The sequence below is a fragment of the Hypanus sabinus genome, chromosome 1, assembly GCF_030144855.1.
Source record: "Hypanus sabinus isolate sHypSab1 chromosome 1, sHypSab1.hap1, whole genome shotgun sequence".
Classification (NCBI taxonomy): domain Eukaryota; kingdom Metazoa; phylum Chordata; class Chondrichthyes; order Myliobatiformes; family Dasyatidae; genus Hypanus; species Hypanus sabinus.
In genome coordinates this window covers 92367475-92383536 of record NC_082706.1, presented here as the reverse complement: position 1 = coordinate 92383536, position 16062 = coordinate 92367475, and the positions used below count along the sequence as shown (strand labels likewise).

At 40.0% G+C, this 16062-nt stretch overlaps 1 protein-coding gene across 2 annotated transcripts in view; it reads right to left on the bottom strand.

Annotated features, from left to right (window-relative positions):
* The window catches only part of riok1 (RIO kinase 1 (yeast)), a 51137-nt gene that overhangs the window by 23086 nt on the left and 11989 nt on the right, over positions 1–16062 (bottom strand). For both annotated transcript variants that reach the window (XM_059972178.1, XM_059972172.1), the window contains exons 5-10: positions 15193–15235; positions 14339–14431; positions 11604–11716; positions 10701–10781; positions 4230–4316; positions 535–672 (exon numbers count right to left, since the gene is read on the bottom strand). In XM_059972178.1, coding sequence (XP_059828161.1) covers positions 535–672; positions 4230–4316; positions 10701–10781; positions 11604–11716; positions 14339–14431; positions 15193–15235 — 555 coding nt within the window. The remainder of the gene's footprint in view (positions 1–534; positions 673–4229; positions 4317–10700; positions 10782–11603; positions 11717–14338; positions 14432–15192; positions 15236–16062) is intronic.

Sequence of the window (16062 nt, the reverse complement as noted above, 5' to 3'; positions counted from 1 at the left end):
TCCAGATGCTGGGAGAGTCCAGAACCAGAGGGCATGGTTTGAAAATATGGGGTAGGTCATTTAGGACAGATTTAAGGAAAAACTTCTTCTCCCAGAGAGTTGTGGGGGTCTGGAATGCACTGCCTCGGAAGGTAGTGGAGGCCAATTCTCTGGATGCTTTCAAGAAGGAGCTAGATAGGTATCTTATGGATAGGGGAATCAAGGGATATGGGGACAAGGCAGGAACTGGGTATTGATAGTAGTTGATCAGCCATGATCTCAAAATGGCGGTGCAGGCTCGAAGGGCCGAATGGTCTACTTCTGCACCTATTGTCTATTGTCTTGTTTTATGGCTGTGTGTAAACAGACAAATCTCAAGGCTGTATAATTTATACATACTTAGATAATAAATGTATTTTGAACAAAGCACCTTCTTGTAGATTGTGGCTCTGTTTGTGAAGGACAGATAAAAAGCATAATGACTAATAGGTGCATTGCAAATCTTAAATATAGATGAGATTCAATATGACATAAAACATCAGGGAAGGAACTTACAACAGGTTAAATTCACTAAGATCAGCATGAACTAGCCGGGCATCCTTATACATTCTTCTCATATATTGAATCAGAAGAAGATAAAGCTCTCTGGCCTTGGATTCAGACAAATGAGCATTCTTCAACAGTGGTGCTGGCCTACAAGATAGGAGGGATGGTGAACAAGTACAATATGTCAATTCCTTTACATTGAAACAGGTTTTTTAAAACAATAAAAATGGAACTGATTAAACAAGATTAAACAAGATTAAACACCTGTGATATTTTAATTATGAACAAAATAAACTTTTTTTAAAGTAAGACTCACATCCAATAAAGCCATTTGCAAATTGGTAGCTTTGTTATTGCTTTAACTATACCTGCTATATACCACTACTTCTCTGAATGTCACAGTTTCTTATATTATTTAATGAAAAAAATAACAGGGGGGTTGTAATCATGCAAGAGGTCATTCACTGGTGAGATAGCACAAGATTTAGAAAGAGCTCAGGTACTTTCAGAACTTTTCAGTGGACTGAAGTCATAACAAATCTCTTTAGCACTTGAGAGGGACCCAAAAAAAAGTGAGGTGTAAGCAAAGTGGCCATTGTTGGAGTGCACAGGATTTGACTCAAAGGGTTTAGGCAAGAATAGACGCAGGCTAGAATTTAAGTTTGAGAAGTTAAAGGTACAATAAGTGTTGACAAGATGATAGTTAAGGCAGTTGAATGCTTCTCCTGTGAGATGTGGGATTTTAAGGTTATATAACAGTCTCCCTGGTGAGAACATCTGCAGGAAGTGCACCAGATTCAGCTCCTGACTAACAAGGTCAAGGAACTGGAGCTGGAGAATCATCCGCGAAGCTGAAAACATCAAATGAGATTTTTACTGAGGTTATCACACCCATAGTGCAGGCTTCAGATAGGTGGGTGACCACCAGGAAAGGCAAGGGGAGTAAGCAGTCAGTGCAGAATTTTACGGTGGCCATTCCCCTCAGCAGCAAGTATATCTCTTTGGATACCTGATGGAGTTGGGGTGGATGACCTATCAGAGCAGAGAAGGAGCCAGGCCAGTGGCAGTATGGCCAGCTCTGAAGCTCAGCAGAGAAGGATAAAATCAGGAAGGGTGATAGTGATGGGGTACTTGATACTTAGAGGGACGGACAGGAAATTCTGTGGCCGCAAAAGAAACACCAGGATGACGTATTCCCTTCTTGCTGCTAGGGTTCAGGAAGTCTCAACAGTGGATGCAGAAGAGTCTCAAGAGAGGGAGAGCAGCCAGAGGTCGTGGTGCATATTAACACCAATGACATAGGCAGAAAGGCGGACGAGGTCCTGAGCAGTGAATATAGGGAGGCTGAAGTGCAGGACCTCCAAAGTAATAATCTTTGGATTACTCTCAGTACCACATGCTAGTCAGGGCAGGAATAGAATCATGGCATAGATGAATGAGTGCTGCAGGGGACAGGGTTTCAGAGTTGTGGATCATAGACGCCTCTTCTGGGAAAAGTATGATCTGTACAATAAGGACAAGTCACACCTGAACCCAGGGGGAACCAATATTCTTAAGGGCAGGCTAGCTAGAGCTATTGGGAGGGGTTTAAACTAACTTTGCAGGGGGATGGGAACTGGAGTAATAAGGCTGAGGCTGGGGGCAGTTGATATACAGGTTATTGCATTGTGTAGCGAGATTGTGAGAAAGAACAGGCAGTGGGAGGAATTAAAGTATAACATGGGGGCAAAATCATAGAGGGTGATGAATCCACAACTGCAGGTGTTATACTTGAATGTGATCAGTATAAAGAATAAGGTATATGATCTTGTAGCACAGTTAGAGATTGGCAGGTATGATGTTGTGGCATCACTGAGTCATGGCTGAAAGGAGATCATAACTGGGAGCTTAACGTCCAAGGATAAGCATAGTAACGAAAGAACAGGCAGGTAGGCAAAGTGGGTGGGGTGGCTCTGTTGGAAAAAAAATGAAACCAAATCCTTAGAAAGAAGTGACATATGTAGGATTGGAAGGTGTAGAATCTTTGTGAGTAGACTTAAGAAAATGCAATGGAAAATATACCCTGATGGGAGTTATATACAGGCCTCCAAACAGTAGCCAGGATGAGGGATATAAATTACAATGGGAAACAGAAAAGGCATGTAAAAAGGGCAATGTTACGATAGTTATGGGGATATTAATATGCAAGTAGATTGGAAAAATCAGGTTGGTGCCGAATCCCAAGAGAGTGAATTTATAGAATGCCTTTGAAATGGCTTTTTAGAGCTGCTTGAGAATGAGCCCACAAGGGGAAGGCAATTCTGGATTGGGTGTTGTGTAATGAACCAGATTTGATTAGGGAGCAAAGGAACCCTTTGGAGGCAGTGATCATAAATTGGTAGAATTCACCCTGCAGTTTGAATGGGAGAAGTTAAAGTCAGATGTATCAGTACTACTGTGGAGTAAAGGCAGTTACAGAGGCATGAAAGAAGAGCTGACCAGTTGATGGGAAGGGGACACTAGCAGAGATAATGCAGAGCAGCAATTGGATGACTTTCTAAGAGTAACTTGGAAGATGCAGGATCAGTTCATTTTAAAAGGCAAACCCCAAATATGAAGTATGCTAAGTGAAGATGATGCAACTGTGGCTGACAAAGGAAGTAAAAAACAGCATAAAAGCAAAAGAGAGGGCATATAATATAGCAAAAATTAGTGGAAAGTTAGAGGATTAGGAAGCCATAAAAATCAACAGAAGGCAACTTCAAAAACGATAAGGAGAGAAAGGATGAAATATGAAGGCAAGCCTGACATAATATAAAAGAGGATACTAAAAGATTTTTTGAATATATAAAAAATAAAAGAGGTAAGAGTGGATATCGGACCGCTGGAAAAAGATGCTGGAAAGATAGTAATGGGGCAAAGAAATGGAGAACAAAATGAAGAACTATTTTGCATCAGTCTTCACTGTGGAAGTCACTATCAGTAAGTCAGAAATTTGACAGTCCAGGGGGTAGAAGTGAGTGAAGTTGCTATTACTAAGAAAGTGCTTTGAAAGCTGAAAGGTTTGAAGGTACATAAGTCACTTGGATCAGATGGTCTGCACCCAGGTTCTGAAAGAGGCAGCTGAAGAAATAGTGGAGAAATTAGCAATGAGTTTTCAAGAATCACTAGAGTCTGGAATGATTCCAGAGAACTGGGAAAGTACAAACATCACTGCACTCTTGAAGAAGGGAGGGAGACAGAAGAAAATAAATTTTAGCACAGTTAGCCTGACTTCAGTGGCTGGGAATGTGCAGCAACTGACTCACCTCTTGCTAGCCCAAGGCCTTTCCATAATCTGCAAGGCACAAGTCAAGGGTGTGATAAGATGCATTGCACACATCCAGATGAGTGCATCAGCTGCATCCTCATCACCAAGGAAGACAAGGGCATAGATCCATGGGAAATGGACAATTTACTATATCATCAGGTAGATTCCAGTGTTGTAATGGCACTGAAACAACTTGGTTAAGTGGTACAGCTAATTTCTGTACAGATCTTCAATTCTCCAATTGGGTATTGTCTGATCTTGTAAAAAATTTTGTTTTATCCTTAGCACTCCTGACATATAAAACCCATCAGAATAACCCATCTAGTTATTATTGAATGCAATAACAAGGTTCTCTTTTAAACATTTCATTCATTTTCAATATTAGTAGTTTGAATTCCACAGAAAAAAAACTCACATGTCATCTTTACCAATAAAGCCCATAACAAGCACATGACTCCTGAGCATGATTGGCTCCGGGCAAGGTATTTCTGCTGTCTGCAACCTATGACAAAAATGAACAGAGTTAGATTTTTACTTTTGTGAAATGAAATATTTGCAACTCTAATTTGCTGGATACACTCAGCATACATATTGAAATACTCTCTGCTGATTTAAAACAGATTAACAGCTTTTGTCTGAATTAATAACATCTAACATGATCACATTCAAATGTTAGTATCCATTGTTTATGTGCTGATAATGTAAATGACAGATTTGATATCAATCCTTTTGATGTCGAAGAGAATACTGATGTTGTGTCAAATAATTAGGAATTTTCCTGCCCAAGGTTTTGAACTACATCATGGGCCACATCACTTAATGATTGGAACAATTGTTATTGTAATATGCTCTCAGGTTTTTGTGCCCTGAAACATGTGACTCGACCTAAAACAATTCTTTGACTTAAAATATGAAGTCATTTTCTCTTTCCGAGATTGTCCTGACATATTGAATACTTCCAGAACACCTGGTTTTTATTTTAGATTTCCAACATTCATCATTTCTTTTTTATTGATTTTGAACTGGAACAATTATTTGGCATGACTGAACCCAGAATCTTTAAAAAAGAGGCCACATCATTAAATTCAAAAAACATCTTATGACTTCTTCCAAGTATGGTATAAGAAGTCCAGAAAAATGTCCAGAAAGCCATCTCACACGTGGTGGCAATCCTGGACCAAACTTGAATCAATGAAGGATGCTCGACCGTTGCAGCAGGGCTTGAATGCCATTACCTCTTACAAAGTGAAACCAAGCAACATGGATGATGACAGGGTCTCAGTCCCCAAGGAGCACAATATATACCTCCATACTTTGATAATAAGTGCACTTTGAACTTTCAATGAGTGGTGTGGCTCCTCCAACCTGAGTTTGGCCTTATTGTGGCAACAGAGGATCAGTATGCTTGCTTTGACTATCAAAACATGGAGGAATCTTCACAAACTCCTGCAGTCCCCGATGACCCTGTGATTTCAGTCTCTGAAGCTGACACGAAAGCATTCTTTATGAGGATGAACTCACAGAAAGCATCCGGCCCAGAAGGGTACCTGGCTGAGTACTAAAGATCTATGCTGATCAACTGGCTGAAGTGTTCACTGTCATCTTTAACCGCTCTCTTCGATACTCTGCAGTACCCATCTGCTTCAAACAGGCTTCAATTATACCAGCGCATCGGCAGAACATGGTAACCTGCCTCAATGACTACCATCCACTATGATGAAGAGCTTTGAGTAGATAATGATGAAACATTATCAACTCTTGCTTGAGAAGTGACTTGGATCCACTGCAATTTGCCTAGTGGCACAACATGTCCACAGCATGTACCATTTCATTGGCTCTTCACTCAACCTTGTCACAGCAAAGATGTACTTATCAGGGTGCTCTTATCAATCACAGCTCAGCATTTATTACTATCATCCACTAAAAACTAATCAATAAGCTTCAAGACCTCAGCCACGGTACATCCTTGTGCAATTGGATCCTCGATTTCCTCACTTGCAGACATCAGTCAATTCAGATTAGCAACATCTCCTCCACAATCTCCATCAGCACAAGTGCACCACCAGGTTGTGTGATTAGCCCCCTGCTCTACTTGCTTTATACTTATGACTGTGAGGCTAAGCAAAGCTCCAATGCCATATTTAAGTTCACTGACAATATCACTGTTATCAGTCGAAATCAGCATATAGGAATGAAACTGAAAATCTGGCTGAATGGTGCCACAACAACAACCTCTCACTCAATGTCAGCAAGACCAAAAGCTGATTATTGACTTACTGATTAGCTTGTATGGGGTGATAGTATTGAATGCCAAACTGTAGTTGATAGAGACCATCCTGATGTATGCATCAGCAAATTTGCAGATGACACCACAACTAGGGGAGTAGTGGACAGTGAGAAAGGCTACCAAAGCTTGCAGAGATATCTCGACCAGCTGCAAAAAGGCAGATAGAATTTAATGCAGACAAGTGTGAGGTGTTGCACTCTGGGAGGACAAACCAGGGTAGGACATAAGACAGTGAATAGCAGGGCACTAAGGAGTGCAGTAGGCAAGAGAGATCTGGGAATACAGATCCATAATTCCTTGAAAGTGGTGTCATAGGTAGACAGGATCATAAAGAGAGCTTTATGGTACTTTGGCCTCAAATAAAAGTATTGAGTAAAGGAATTAAGATATTGTCTTGAAGTTGTATAAGACATTGGTGACATCTAATTTGGAGTACTGTGTGCAGTTCTGTTCATCTACCCACAGGAAAGATATCAGTAAAATTGAAAGACAGAACATTTACAAGGATATTGCCAGGATTTGAGGACCTGAGTTATACAGAAAGGTTGAAGAGGTAAGGACTTTATTCCCTGGAGTGTAGAAGAATAAGGGGATAATTTATAGAGGTATAAACTGTTATGAGGGGCAAAGAGATTAGGTGAGACTAGAACCAGAAGACACAAGTTAAGGGTGAAAGGTGAAATATTTAAGGGGAACCTGAGGTGGTAAGAGTGTGGAATGAGCTGGCAGCAGAAGTAGTAGATGAGAATTTGATTTCACCATTTACAGCAAATTTGTATAAGCACATGGATAAGGGGTATGGAAGACTATGTTCCTTGTGTGGGTAGATAGGATGAAGCACAACAGTTCGGCACAGACAGGATGAGCTGAAGGGCCCATTGCTGAGCTGTAGTGCTCTATGACTCGGACTAGGTCATGAAGAAGCACCTTGGCCCAAAACATCAACTGCTTGTTCATTTCCATGGACGATACCGGACCTGCTGAGTTCATTCAGCATTTTATGTTTGTTGCCAAGGTTATTATGTTGCTTACAGAGTGATACTAACTGCACTTCAAAAGTAATTAATCAAAGTAATTGACAGTTCATTTGTACAGGATATAAAAATAAAGATCATTCATCACACACAGACTTTAAGTAGCAATATCCATATGGGAGTATCAGACATTGTTAAGAAATCAAAGTTGTTTTTATTCAAAGTCACAGCAATACAAGACCATACAAAGTCTTTAGATACAAGACCATAAAACATAGGAGCAGAATTAGGCAATTGGACCATTGAGTCTGCTCTGCCATTCAATCATGGCTGATCCCTTTTTCCCCTCCTCAGTCCCACTCCTCGTAACCTCTGATGCTGTGTCCAATCAAGAACCTATCAAGCTTAAATCTACTCAACAATCTGGCCTCCACAGCTGTCTAAGGTAATAAATTTCACAAATTCAGCACCCTCTGGCTAAAGAAATTTCTCTGCATCTGCTTTAAATGGATGCCTCTCTATCCTGAGGCTGTGCTCTCTTGTCCAAGGCTTCCCACCATGGTAAACATCCTTTCAACATCTACTCTGCCTCAGCCTTTCAACATTCAAAAGGTTTCAATGAGATCCACCCCTTCCATCCTTCTAAATTCCAGCAAGTACAGACCCAGAGCTATCAAGCATTCCTCGTATGATAACCCTTTCATTCCTGAAATCATCCTTGTGAACCTCCTCTGAACCCTCTCCAATCCCAAAACATCTTTTCTCAAGACGAGGAGCCCAAAACTGTTCACAATACTTGAAGTGAGGCCTCACCAGTGTCTTATAAAACTTCAGCATCACATCCCTACTCTTGTATTCTAGACCTCTTGAAATGAATGCTAACATTGCATTTGCCTTCCTCACCACTGACTCAACCTGCAAGTTAACCTTTAGGGTGTCCTGCAGAAGGACTCCCAAATCCCTTTGCATCCCAGATTTTTGGATTTTCTCCCCATTTAGAAAAGAGTCTGCACATTTACTTCTACTACGAAAGTGCATGACCATGCATTTTCCAACTTGGTATTTCATTTGTCACTTTCTTGCCCATTTTCCTAATCTGTTTAAGACCTTCTGCAGCCTACCCATTTCTTCAGCTCTACCTACCCCTCTACCAATCTTTTTATCATCTGCAAACTTAACAACAAAGCCATTTATTCTATCATCTACATCATAAATATACAACATAAAAAGTGATCCCAACACTGACTGCTGCAGAACACCACTAGTCACTGGCAGCTAACTAGAAAAGGAATCTTTTATTCCCACTCTCTGCCTCCTACCTAACAGCCAATGCTCTAACATGCCAGTAACTTTCCTGAAATACCATGGACTCTTAACTTGGAAAGCAGTCTCATGTGTGGCACCTTCACGAAGGCCTTCTGAAAGTCCAAATATACATCCACTCAATCTATCCTACTTAGTAATCTCCTCAAAGAATTCCAACAGGTTCGTCTCGCAAGATTTCCCTTAAGGAAATCATGCTGACTTTGTCCTATCTTGTCCTGTGTCACCAAGTACTCCATCACCTCCTCCTTAACAATTGACTCTAACATCTTCCCAACCACTGAGGTCAGGCTAACTGGTCTATAATTTCCTTTCTGTTGCCTATCTCCTTTCTTAAAGAGTTGAGTGATGCATGTTTTATGAGGTAACCACAAATTTTGAAACGTGGGGTCGTGTTAAAGTTACATTTTCTAATCAAGTAGATTATCAACAATATTTTGAAATTAAATATTCATTGGGTTCCCTTTGCCATTACCTGCCACTCCACGAGCTTCACATCTAGTACGCCATTCTCCGTAACTTCCACCATCTTCCAATGGGATCCTGCCACCGAGGACATCTTTCACTACCTTGCCACTGCTTTCTGTAGGGAGCTCGCCACATAACTCCATTGTCCACTTTTCTTCTCCACTAACTTCCATGTAGTATGACAATTGCTACAGCTGCCTCTACATCACCTCCCTTACCACCATTCAGGGCTCCAAACATTCCTTCCAGGTAAAGCAATAATTCACCTGAGCCTATTAGTGCCATCTATTGTATCTGGTGCTCCCAGTCTGGTCTTCTCTACATTGGTTGGACCTGATGCAGTCCGGAGGACTGCTTTGTTCAGCATCTTTGCTCTGTCTACAACAAAAAGCATGATCTCATAGTTGCTACCCATTTCAATTTGATTTCCCATCCCCATTCTGAAATGTCTGTCAATAGCCTCCTCTACTGCCACGATGAGGCCAAACTCAGGTAGGAGGAGCAACACCTCAGACTCAAAGTACACATATTCAAAGTATGGATGTATACTACATACAACCTTGTGATTCATCTCCCTACAGGCAGTGACAAAACAAAGAAACCCAATAGAACCCATTAGAACCCAATAGAACCCATTAGAACCCATTAGAACCCAATAGAACCCATTCAAAAAGACCTTCCAACACCCAATGTGCAAAACACAAAGAACAAATTGGTGCAAACAATAACAAGAAGCAAATAATATTCAATACTAAAGTTCACAAAAGTGAGTTCACAGCCATGAAACTGGTCATCACTGCAGGTGGTCCAGGAGTCTGTGAGTTACAGGCCACTGCCTTAGTTCCACATAGAGAAGAGTAAACCTTGCTGAGCAGCGAACCGAACACCAACCCCTCACCGACCTTTTCAATCTGGACCGGCGCTTAAATTGGCAAAACACTGGCTCACTCTTCACTCTCGGATCTGAGCCATGGAGCTTCAATTCACTCACGGGCCCGGGCTCCACCATTCAATTCAGCATGTACCTAACCTTTCCAATCTGGTCCAGTGCTTAAATCAGTGAAACATTGGCTCATTCTTTGTTCTCAGGTCCAGGCCCCATGACTCGACGACTCTTCCTCACCTAGGATCTGCCGCTTCAAATCGGCTCCAAGTCTGCTTTAGCAATGTCCAAACATTGGCTCATTCAGGCCCAGGCCCCACCACCTCAATTCCCCCCCCCCCCTTTTGTTTTTACCATTCTTGTTACTCTCTCCCCTCCTTATCCTCACCTGCCCATGACATCCCTCTGGTTTTCCCTCTTCTTTCCTTTTCTTCCATCATGCACTGTCCTCTCCTGTGAGATTCCTTCTTCATTCCTTTACTTCTTCCACCACCTATCATCGTTCGTCATCACTCCTCTCCCACCCACCCAACTCACCTGGTCTTACCTATCACCTGTCAGCTTATACTCCACCTTCTCCCCCCACTTTCTTATTCTTGCTTCTACCCTTTCCTTTCCAGTCCTGATGAAGGGTCTTGGCCCAAAACATCAACAGTTTATTCCCCTCCACAGATGTTACCTGATTTGTTGAGTTCCTCCAGCATTTTAAGTGTTCCAACATCTGCGCAATCTCATGTTTATCCTTTACTACCTTTTGAAAGTATTTGAGACCAGATTTGGGAACTACCATCAAATTGTCAGAATGTTCAGGAGAAAACAAAAATGGACACTATACGAAGTATATCCAAAGTTGCCTTGAACTCTACAGTTATGAACTTTGCAGCAATCATTCATGTGCTATATAAAAATTACCAAGACCACTTAAAAGTTCCAACAAATTGTTTGCAGTACCTGATCAAATTTCTCATCTCCTTCTCTGCCCATGTTCTCACCATTTTTCTTGGATTTCCCTTGCAATAACCATGGCGAAATCTAAAAAAAGGAATTGCCCTTTCAACAAAATGTGCTCAAAAACTTTAATTACACGCCTTCATTACAAAACAAAGACTTCCTTTTATAAAAGGTCATAAATTATTCCATTCTATACTATTCAATGCCTCTTAAAATTTTTCTTTAAATAATTGTAGCCCTATTGTATATGTTAAATCATGAAAACTAGTATTCATACTATTACAGAATAATAAACCACAAATATACAGGTATGGCCTATAATATCAGGTACTTATGACACTATGCTTTGCATACACAGACTATTGTAATAAGCAGCTTCAAGAAATGGTTTGTTTTAAATTTCTTAGACCAGGGATTCCCAACCTTTTAAATGGCAAGAAGCCTTACAATTAACCAAGTGGTCTGTGGACCCAGGTTGGGAGCTCTTGTCACATGAAAGATGTCCTGGTAAGGGAAGGTTATTTGTCCCAAACATGTGTTATGCAATAACAACAATGACTAAAATAATAATAAATATTTATATAAATTTACAGGTATTATTCAAAAATTCAATTATTTGGAATATTTCACTGACAATTTGTTTTACTTCCTGCGTTTCATCTGCAGAATTCATATGCTACTCTAGTTCAATGAAGATCGGTTGACTCCCATTTAGGAGATCTTTGCATATCAAGTGTTTAATCATGTGAACAGCATGCGCATTACAGAGATGGTTATAGCACCTAAAATAGAATAACAGAATGAGTGAGGTGCAGGATGTGTCTTTTATATTGTTTGTAAATGAAATATTAGGTGTGCAAATTTAAGAAATTCTAATACATAGAATATTTCAATGTGTCATACCTGAATTCACCGCTGACATATTTATCACGATCTTTAAATATTAGGATTGAAGTTTTGTAGATCTTTATTGCTCTGTTTTCTCCGTTGTTTGTAGTTGCATGATAAACATTTGCCTATTGGTTAAAAAGGATCAAAATTTGACTAGTGAAGGAGGCTTGAAGCAACCATGCAGAAAATAAATGAGTTAAATACGTCTCAGACTCCAGATTTTTTAACCTCCTCAAGTATGCAGCAAGACAATGATTCCTACTTTTTAGCTAGATACTAACACTTGAGAGCATAAAGCACCTTGCTGTACAATGAAAACATCCGTAAAATGAATCTGGTTAGTTAGAACACAGAAACATAGAAAATCTGCAGCACATTACAGGCCCTTCAGCCCACAATGTCATGCCGACCATGTAAAATACTCTAGAAGCTGCCTAGAATTTCCCTACCGCATAGCCCTCTGTTTTTCTAAGCTCCATGTGCCTATCTAAGAGTCTCTTAAAAGCCCCTATTGTATGCGTCTCTACCACCATTGCTGGCAGTGCATTCCATGCATCTACCACATTCTGTGTGAAGGACTTATCACTGATATCCCTCTTGTACCTGCTTCCCAGCACCATAAAACTATGCCCCCTCATTAGCCATTTCAGCCCTGCGAAAAGCCTCTGGCTATCCACACGGTCAACGCCTCTCATCACTTTGTACACTCTATCAAGTCACCTCTCATCCTCCGTTACACCAAGGAGAAAAGGCCAAGTTCACTCAACCTATTCTCATAAGGCATGCTATTTAATGCAGGCAACATCCTTGTAAATCTCCTCTGCACTCTCTCTATAGTATCCACATCCTTCCTATAATGAGGTGACCAGAACTGAACACGGTGCTCCATGTGGGGTCTAACTAAGGTCTTATATAGCTGTAAAGTTACCTCACGGTTCATGAAATCAATCCCACGGTGGATGAAGGCCAACACACCATACAATTTCTTAACTACACAGTCAGCCTGTGTAGCAGCTTTGAGTGTCCTATGGACACAGATCTCAAGATCTCTCAGATCTTCCACACTGCCAAGAGTCTTACCATTAATATTATACTCCATCTTCAAATGTGACCTACTGAGATGAACCACTTCACACTTATCTGGGTTGAACTCCATCTACCACTTCTCAGCCCAGTTCAGCATCCTACAGATGTCCCGCTGTAACCTCTGAAAACCATCCAGACTATCCACAACACCCCAGCTTTTCTGTCATCAGCAAACTTACTAACCACCGTTCTACTTCCTCATCCACATTATTTATAAAAATCGCAGAGGAGAGGCACCAGAACAGGTTCCTGCAGCATACCACTGCTCACCGCTCTCCATGCAGAATACGAACCATCCACAACCAACCTTTGCCTTCTGTGGGTAAGCCAATTCTCAATCCACAAAGCAAGGTCTCCTTGGATCTCATGCCTCCTTACTTTCTGAATAAGCCTCGCATGGGGAACCTTATCAAATGCCTTACTGAAATCCATATACACTACATCCACTGCTCTACATTCATCAATGTGTTTTGTTACATCCTCAAAAAATTCAATCAGGTTTTGTAAGGCATGACCTGCCCTTGACAAAGCCATGCTGACTAACCTTAATCAGAGTATGTCCCTCCAAATACTCATAAATCCTACCTCTCAGGATCTTCTCCAACAACTTGCTCATGAATGAAGTAAGACTCACTGGTCTATAATTTCCCGGGTTATCTCCACTCTTTTTCTTGAACAAGGGAACAATCTTTGCAATCTTCCAATCCTCTGGTGCGTCTCCCGTCCCTATTGATGATTCAAAGATCATCGTCAGAGGCTCAGCAACCTCCTCCCTCGCTTCCCATAGTAGCCTGGGGCATATCTTGTCTGGTATCAGTGACTCATCTAACTTAATATCTTCCAAACGCTCTAGCATATCCTCTTTCTTAATGTCTATACAGTACACTCAAACATTTCGGTCCACTGTAAGTCAACCCACAATTGCCAAGGTCCTTTTCCACTGGTGAAAATTGAAGTATTCATTAAGCACCTCTGCTACCTCCTCCGGCTCCATGCACGTTCCACTCTCACTCCTGATTGGTTCTATTCTCACAATGTTAATCCTCTTGCTCTTCACATACTTGTAGACTGCCTTGGGGTTTTCATTAACCTTGCTCGCCAATTCTTTCTCATGGCTCCTTCTAGCTCTCCTAATTTTATTCTTGAGCTCCTTCCTGGCATTCTTGTAATTTTCTAGACCTCTAACAGTATCTAGTTTCTCAAACCTTTCGTAAGCTTTTCTTTTCTTCTTAACTAGACTTTCTACATCCTTTGTACACCATGGTCCTTTTACCCTACCATCCTTTCCCTGGCTCAATGATGCATACCTACGCAGATGTTCCCTGAGCATTTGCCACATTTCTGCCATGCAGTTCTCTGAAATGTATGAATTTGAAAAGTTTTAAGAATTGTGTGCACTTGGTTAACAAAATTAGTTATGTCAAACTAAACGTGGAACATAATTTCTTTCTTTCTGACTTTCTTGCTAAGCATTTCCACAAAATGCATCCATTTTCTTAACTTCCAGAATATAAGAATTGTTAACTACATCTGTCACATAATTCTGAAATTATTATTACATACTCATGGGACCTAGCAAGCACATTAAAGTCATCTCATTCAAAACAATGATCTATATTTATCATTCTGAAATTAATCTCAATTCTCTTAATGGGAATTACCTCCTTGCCTGTGCTGATACATCCGTGGATTTGAGAAATCACTCCTCTGCTCAGCATTTTAAACAGAATCATTCGAGTTCTTGGATCCAAAACCTAGATATTGACATAACTATTAAGCCAAGTTTCATAAAAATCTGTAAAAACTGTTCAGGATACTTTAGCAACATTCTAAGCAAAGCTGGACCTTGATTTTAATAAGGCAACAAGAAATGCCTTTGGATAAAAATGCAAATCTCTGAGGGTAATGGGATTCAGTTGAAAATTACAGTAAGAGCAAATCTTTCATAGTTACTATAAATTTTGGCTGAATCCCATTACCCTCCACAAAGAGAACTGAGTTGGGTCTTACTCCGCAGTCTTGACTGGACAAAAACCTCCAAAGACATAAACCACCATGTCCATCAAAGGCTTAGAATGGCTTCAGAAAATATTGCAGGGTTGCTGCAATATTTCATGTTATAATAATTAAAATATCACAAGGAAGGGAATAAAATTGTATTTTAGAGATACTTTGGTGGAAAACATTCTTAACTTTCTACTTATTCAGTTTCAAAGCATGATTAAAGTTCCTGAAGAAAATTCAGATCAATGTTTTACCACATTCAGAAAAGTTTTGTTAATTCCATTGCTTTGCCCTTTAAAGTGAATCTTTTTTAAATAAATCGTAAAATAGTATTGAACAGATTAATGCTGAAGGATAAAGTCGATAATTTCTCTGACTATACTTTATATACAAAAACATAGTGCACAAATTATGTTAATGCAATGCCCTGAATGAAAGATCTAACACAATGCAGAATATTTCTTTAGTTTATCAAATACTCTATCTGTTTAATGATCAGTACCAATATTACCTGTTCTACTGTGGCTCGGTCAGATTTATCTTTAACTCGATACCTAAGAAACAAATGGTTAATAAAGAAGGCTAAATATGATTAAATATTTCAGATTAAAATCCTAATGTATATTTGAAGTTCCATTTAAGTATGGTAAACTTTTTAAAATATGTAAACAGATTACAATAAATACGTACGTAAGTACAAACCCTAATTCCTAATGAATAGTTGCTTGGTTTCTGGGAGAAAGGAAGTTGAATGACAGTCATTATCACCCACTATATTACCTAAACAAATCTAGCAATCTTAATAATCAGTAATAACCCACCTCTCTCTACACAGAGGCTGACTGTCCTGCATAGCACTTGCAGTCTTTACAGAATTTCATCTAGATTTCTGCATCTGCAACTGTGTGTAACTTGCATGTTTAGTGTTTTTCACATCCTGTAAGTATACAGTTAACTTACTTGTAACAAGTAACTTCTGTCCCCACTCACTGAACCTGCAAACCTGATTCCACACAACAGCATAGCAATGCCAGGATAGCACGAAAAAACTAAACTGATATTGACCAGTCTTGTTTTCTCACAATCCTTTTACTCAGATTACATTTTATGAGTAATTAATGCAGAGAACCGGATAATTGCAAAGGGTTCACAAACTTTTCCTTGCAATTGTATACTCTGGACTTCTGATAGAAATCAACAGACAGCAAATTGAAAGAAAACCACCTAGCAGTGAAGTCAATTGTAACACCCCAAATGTTTTGCCAGATATCAAAACAAAATAAGACTGCCATCACAAACCCTCAAAATGGCTGTATTACTCCTGTACAAACTAGTTCAAATGGAGAAGCCCAGTTTCCTTTAGTACTGTTAAATAAAGAAC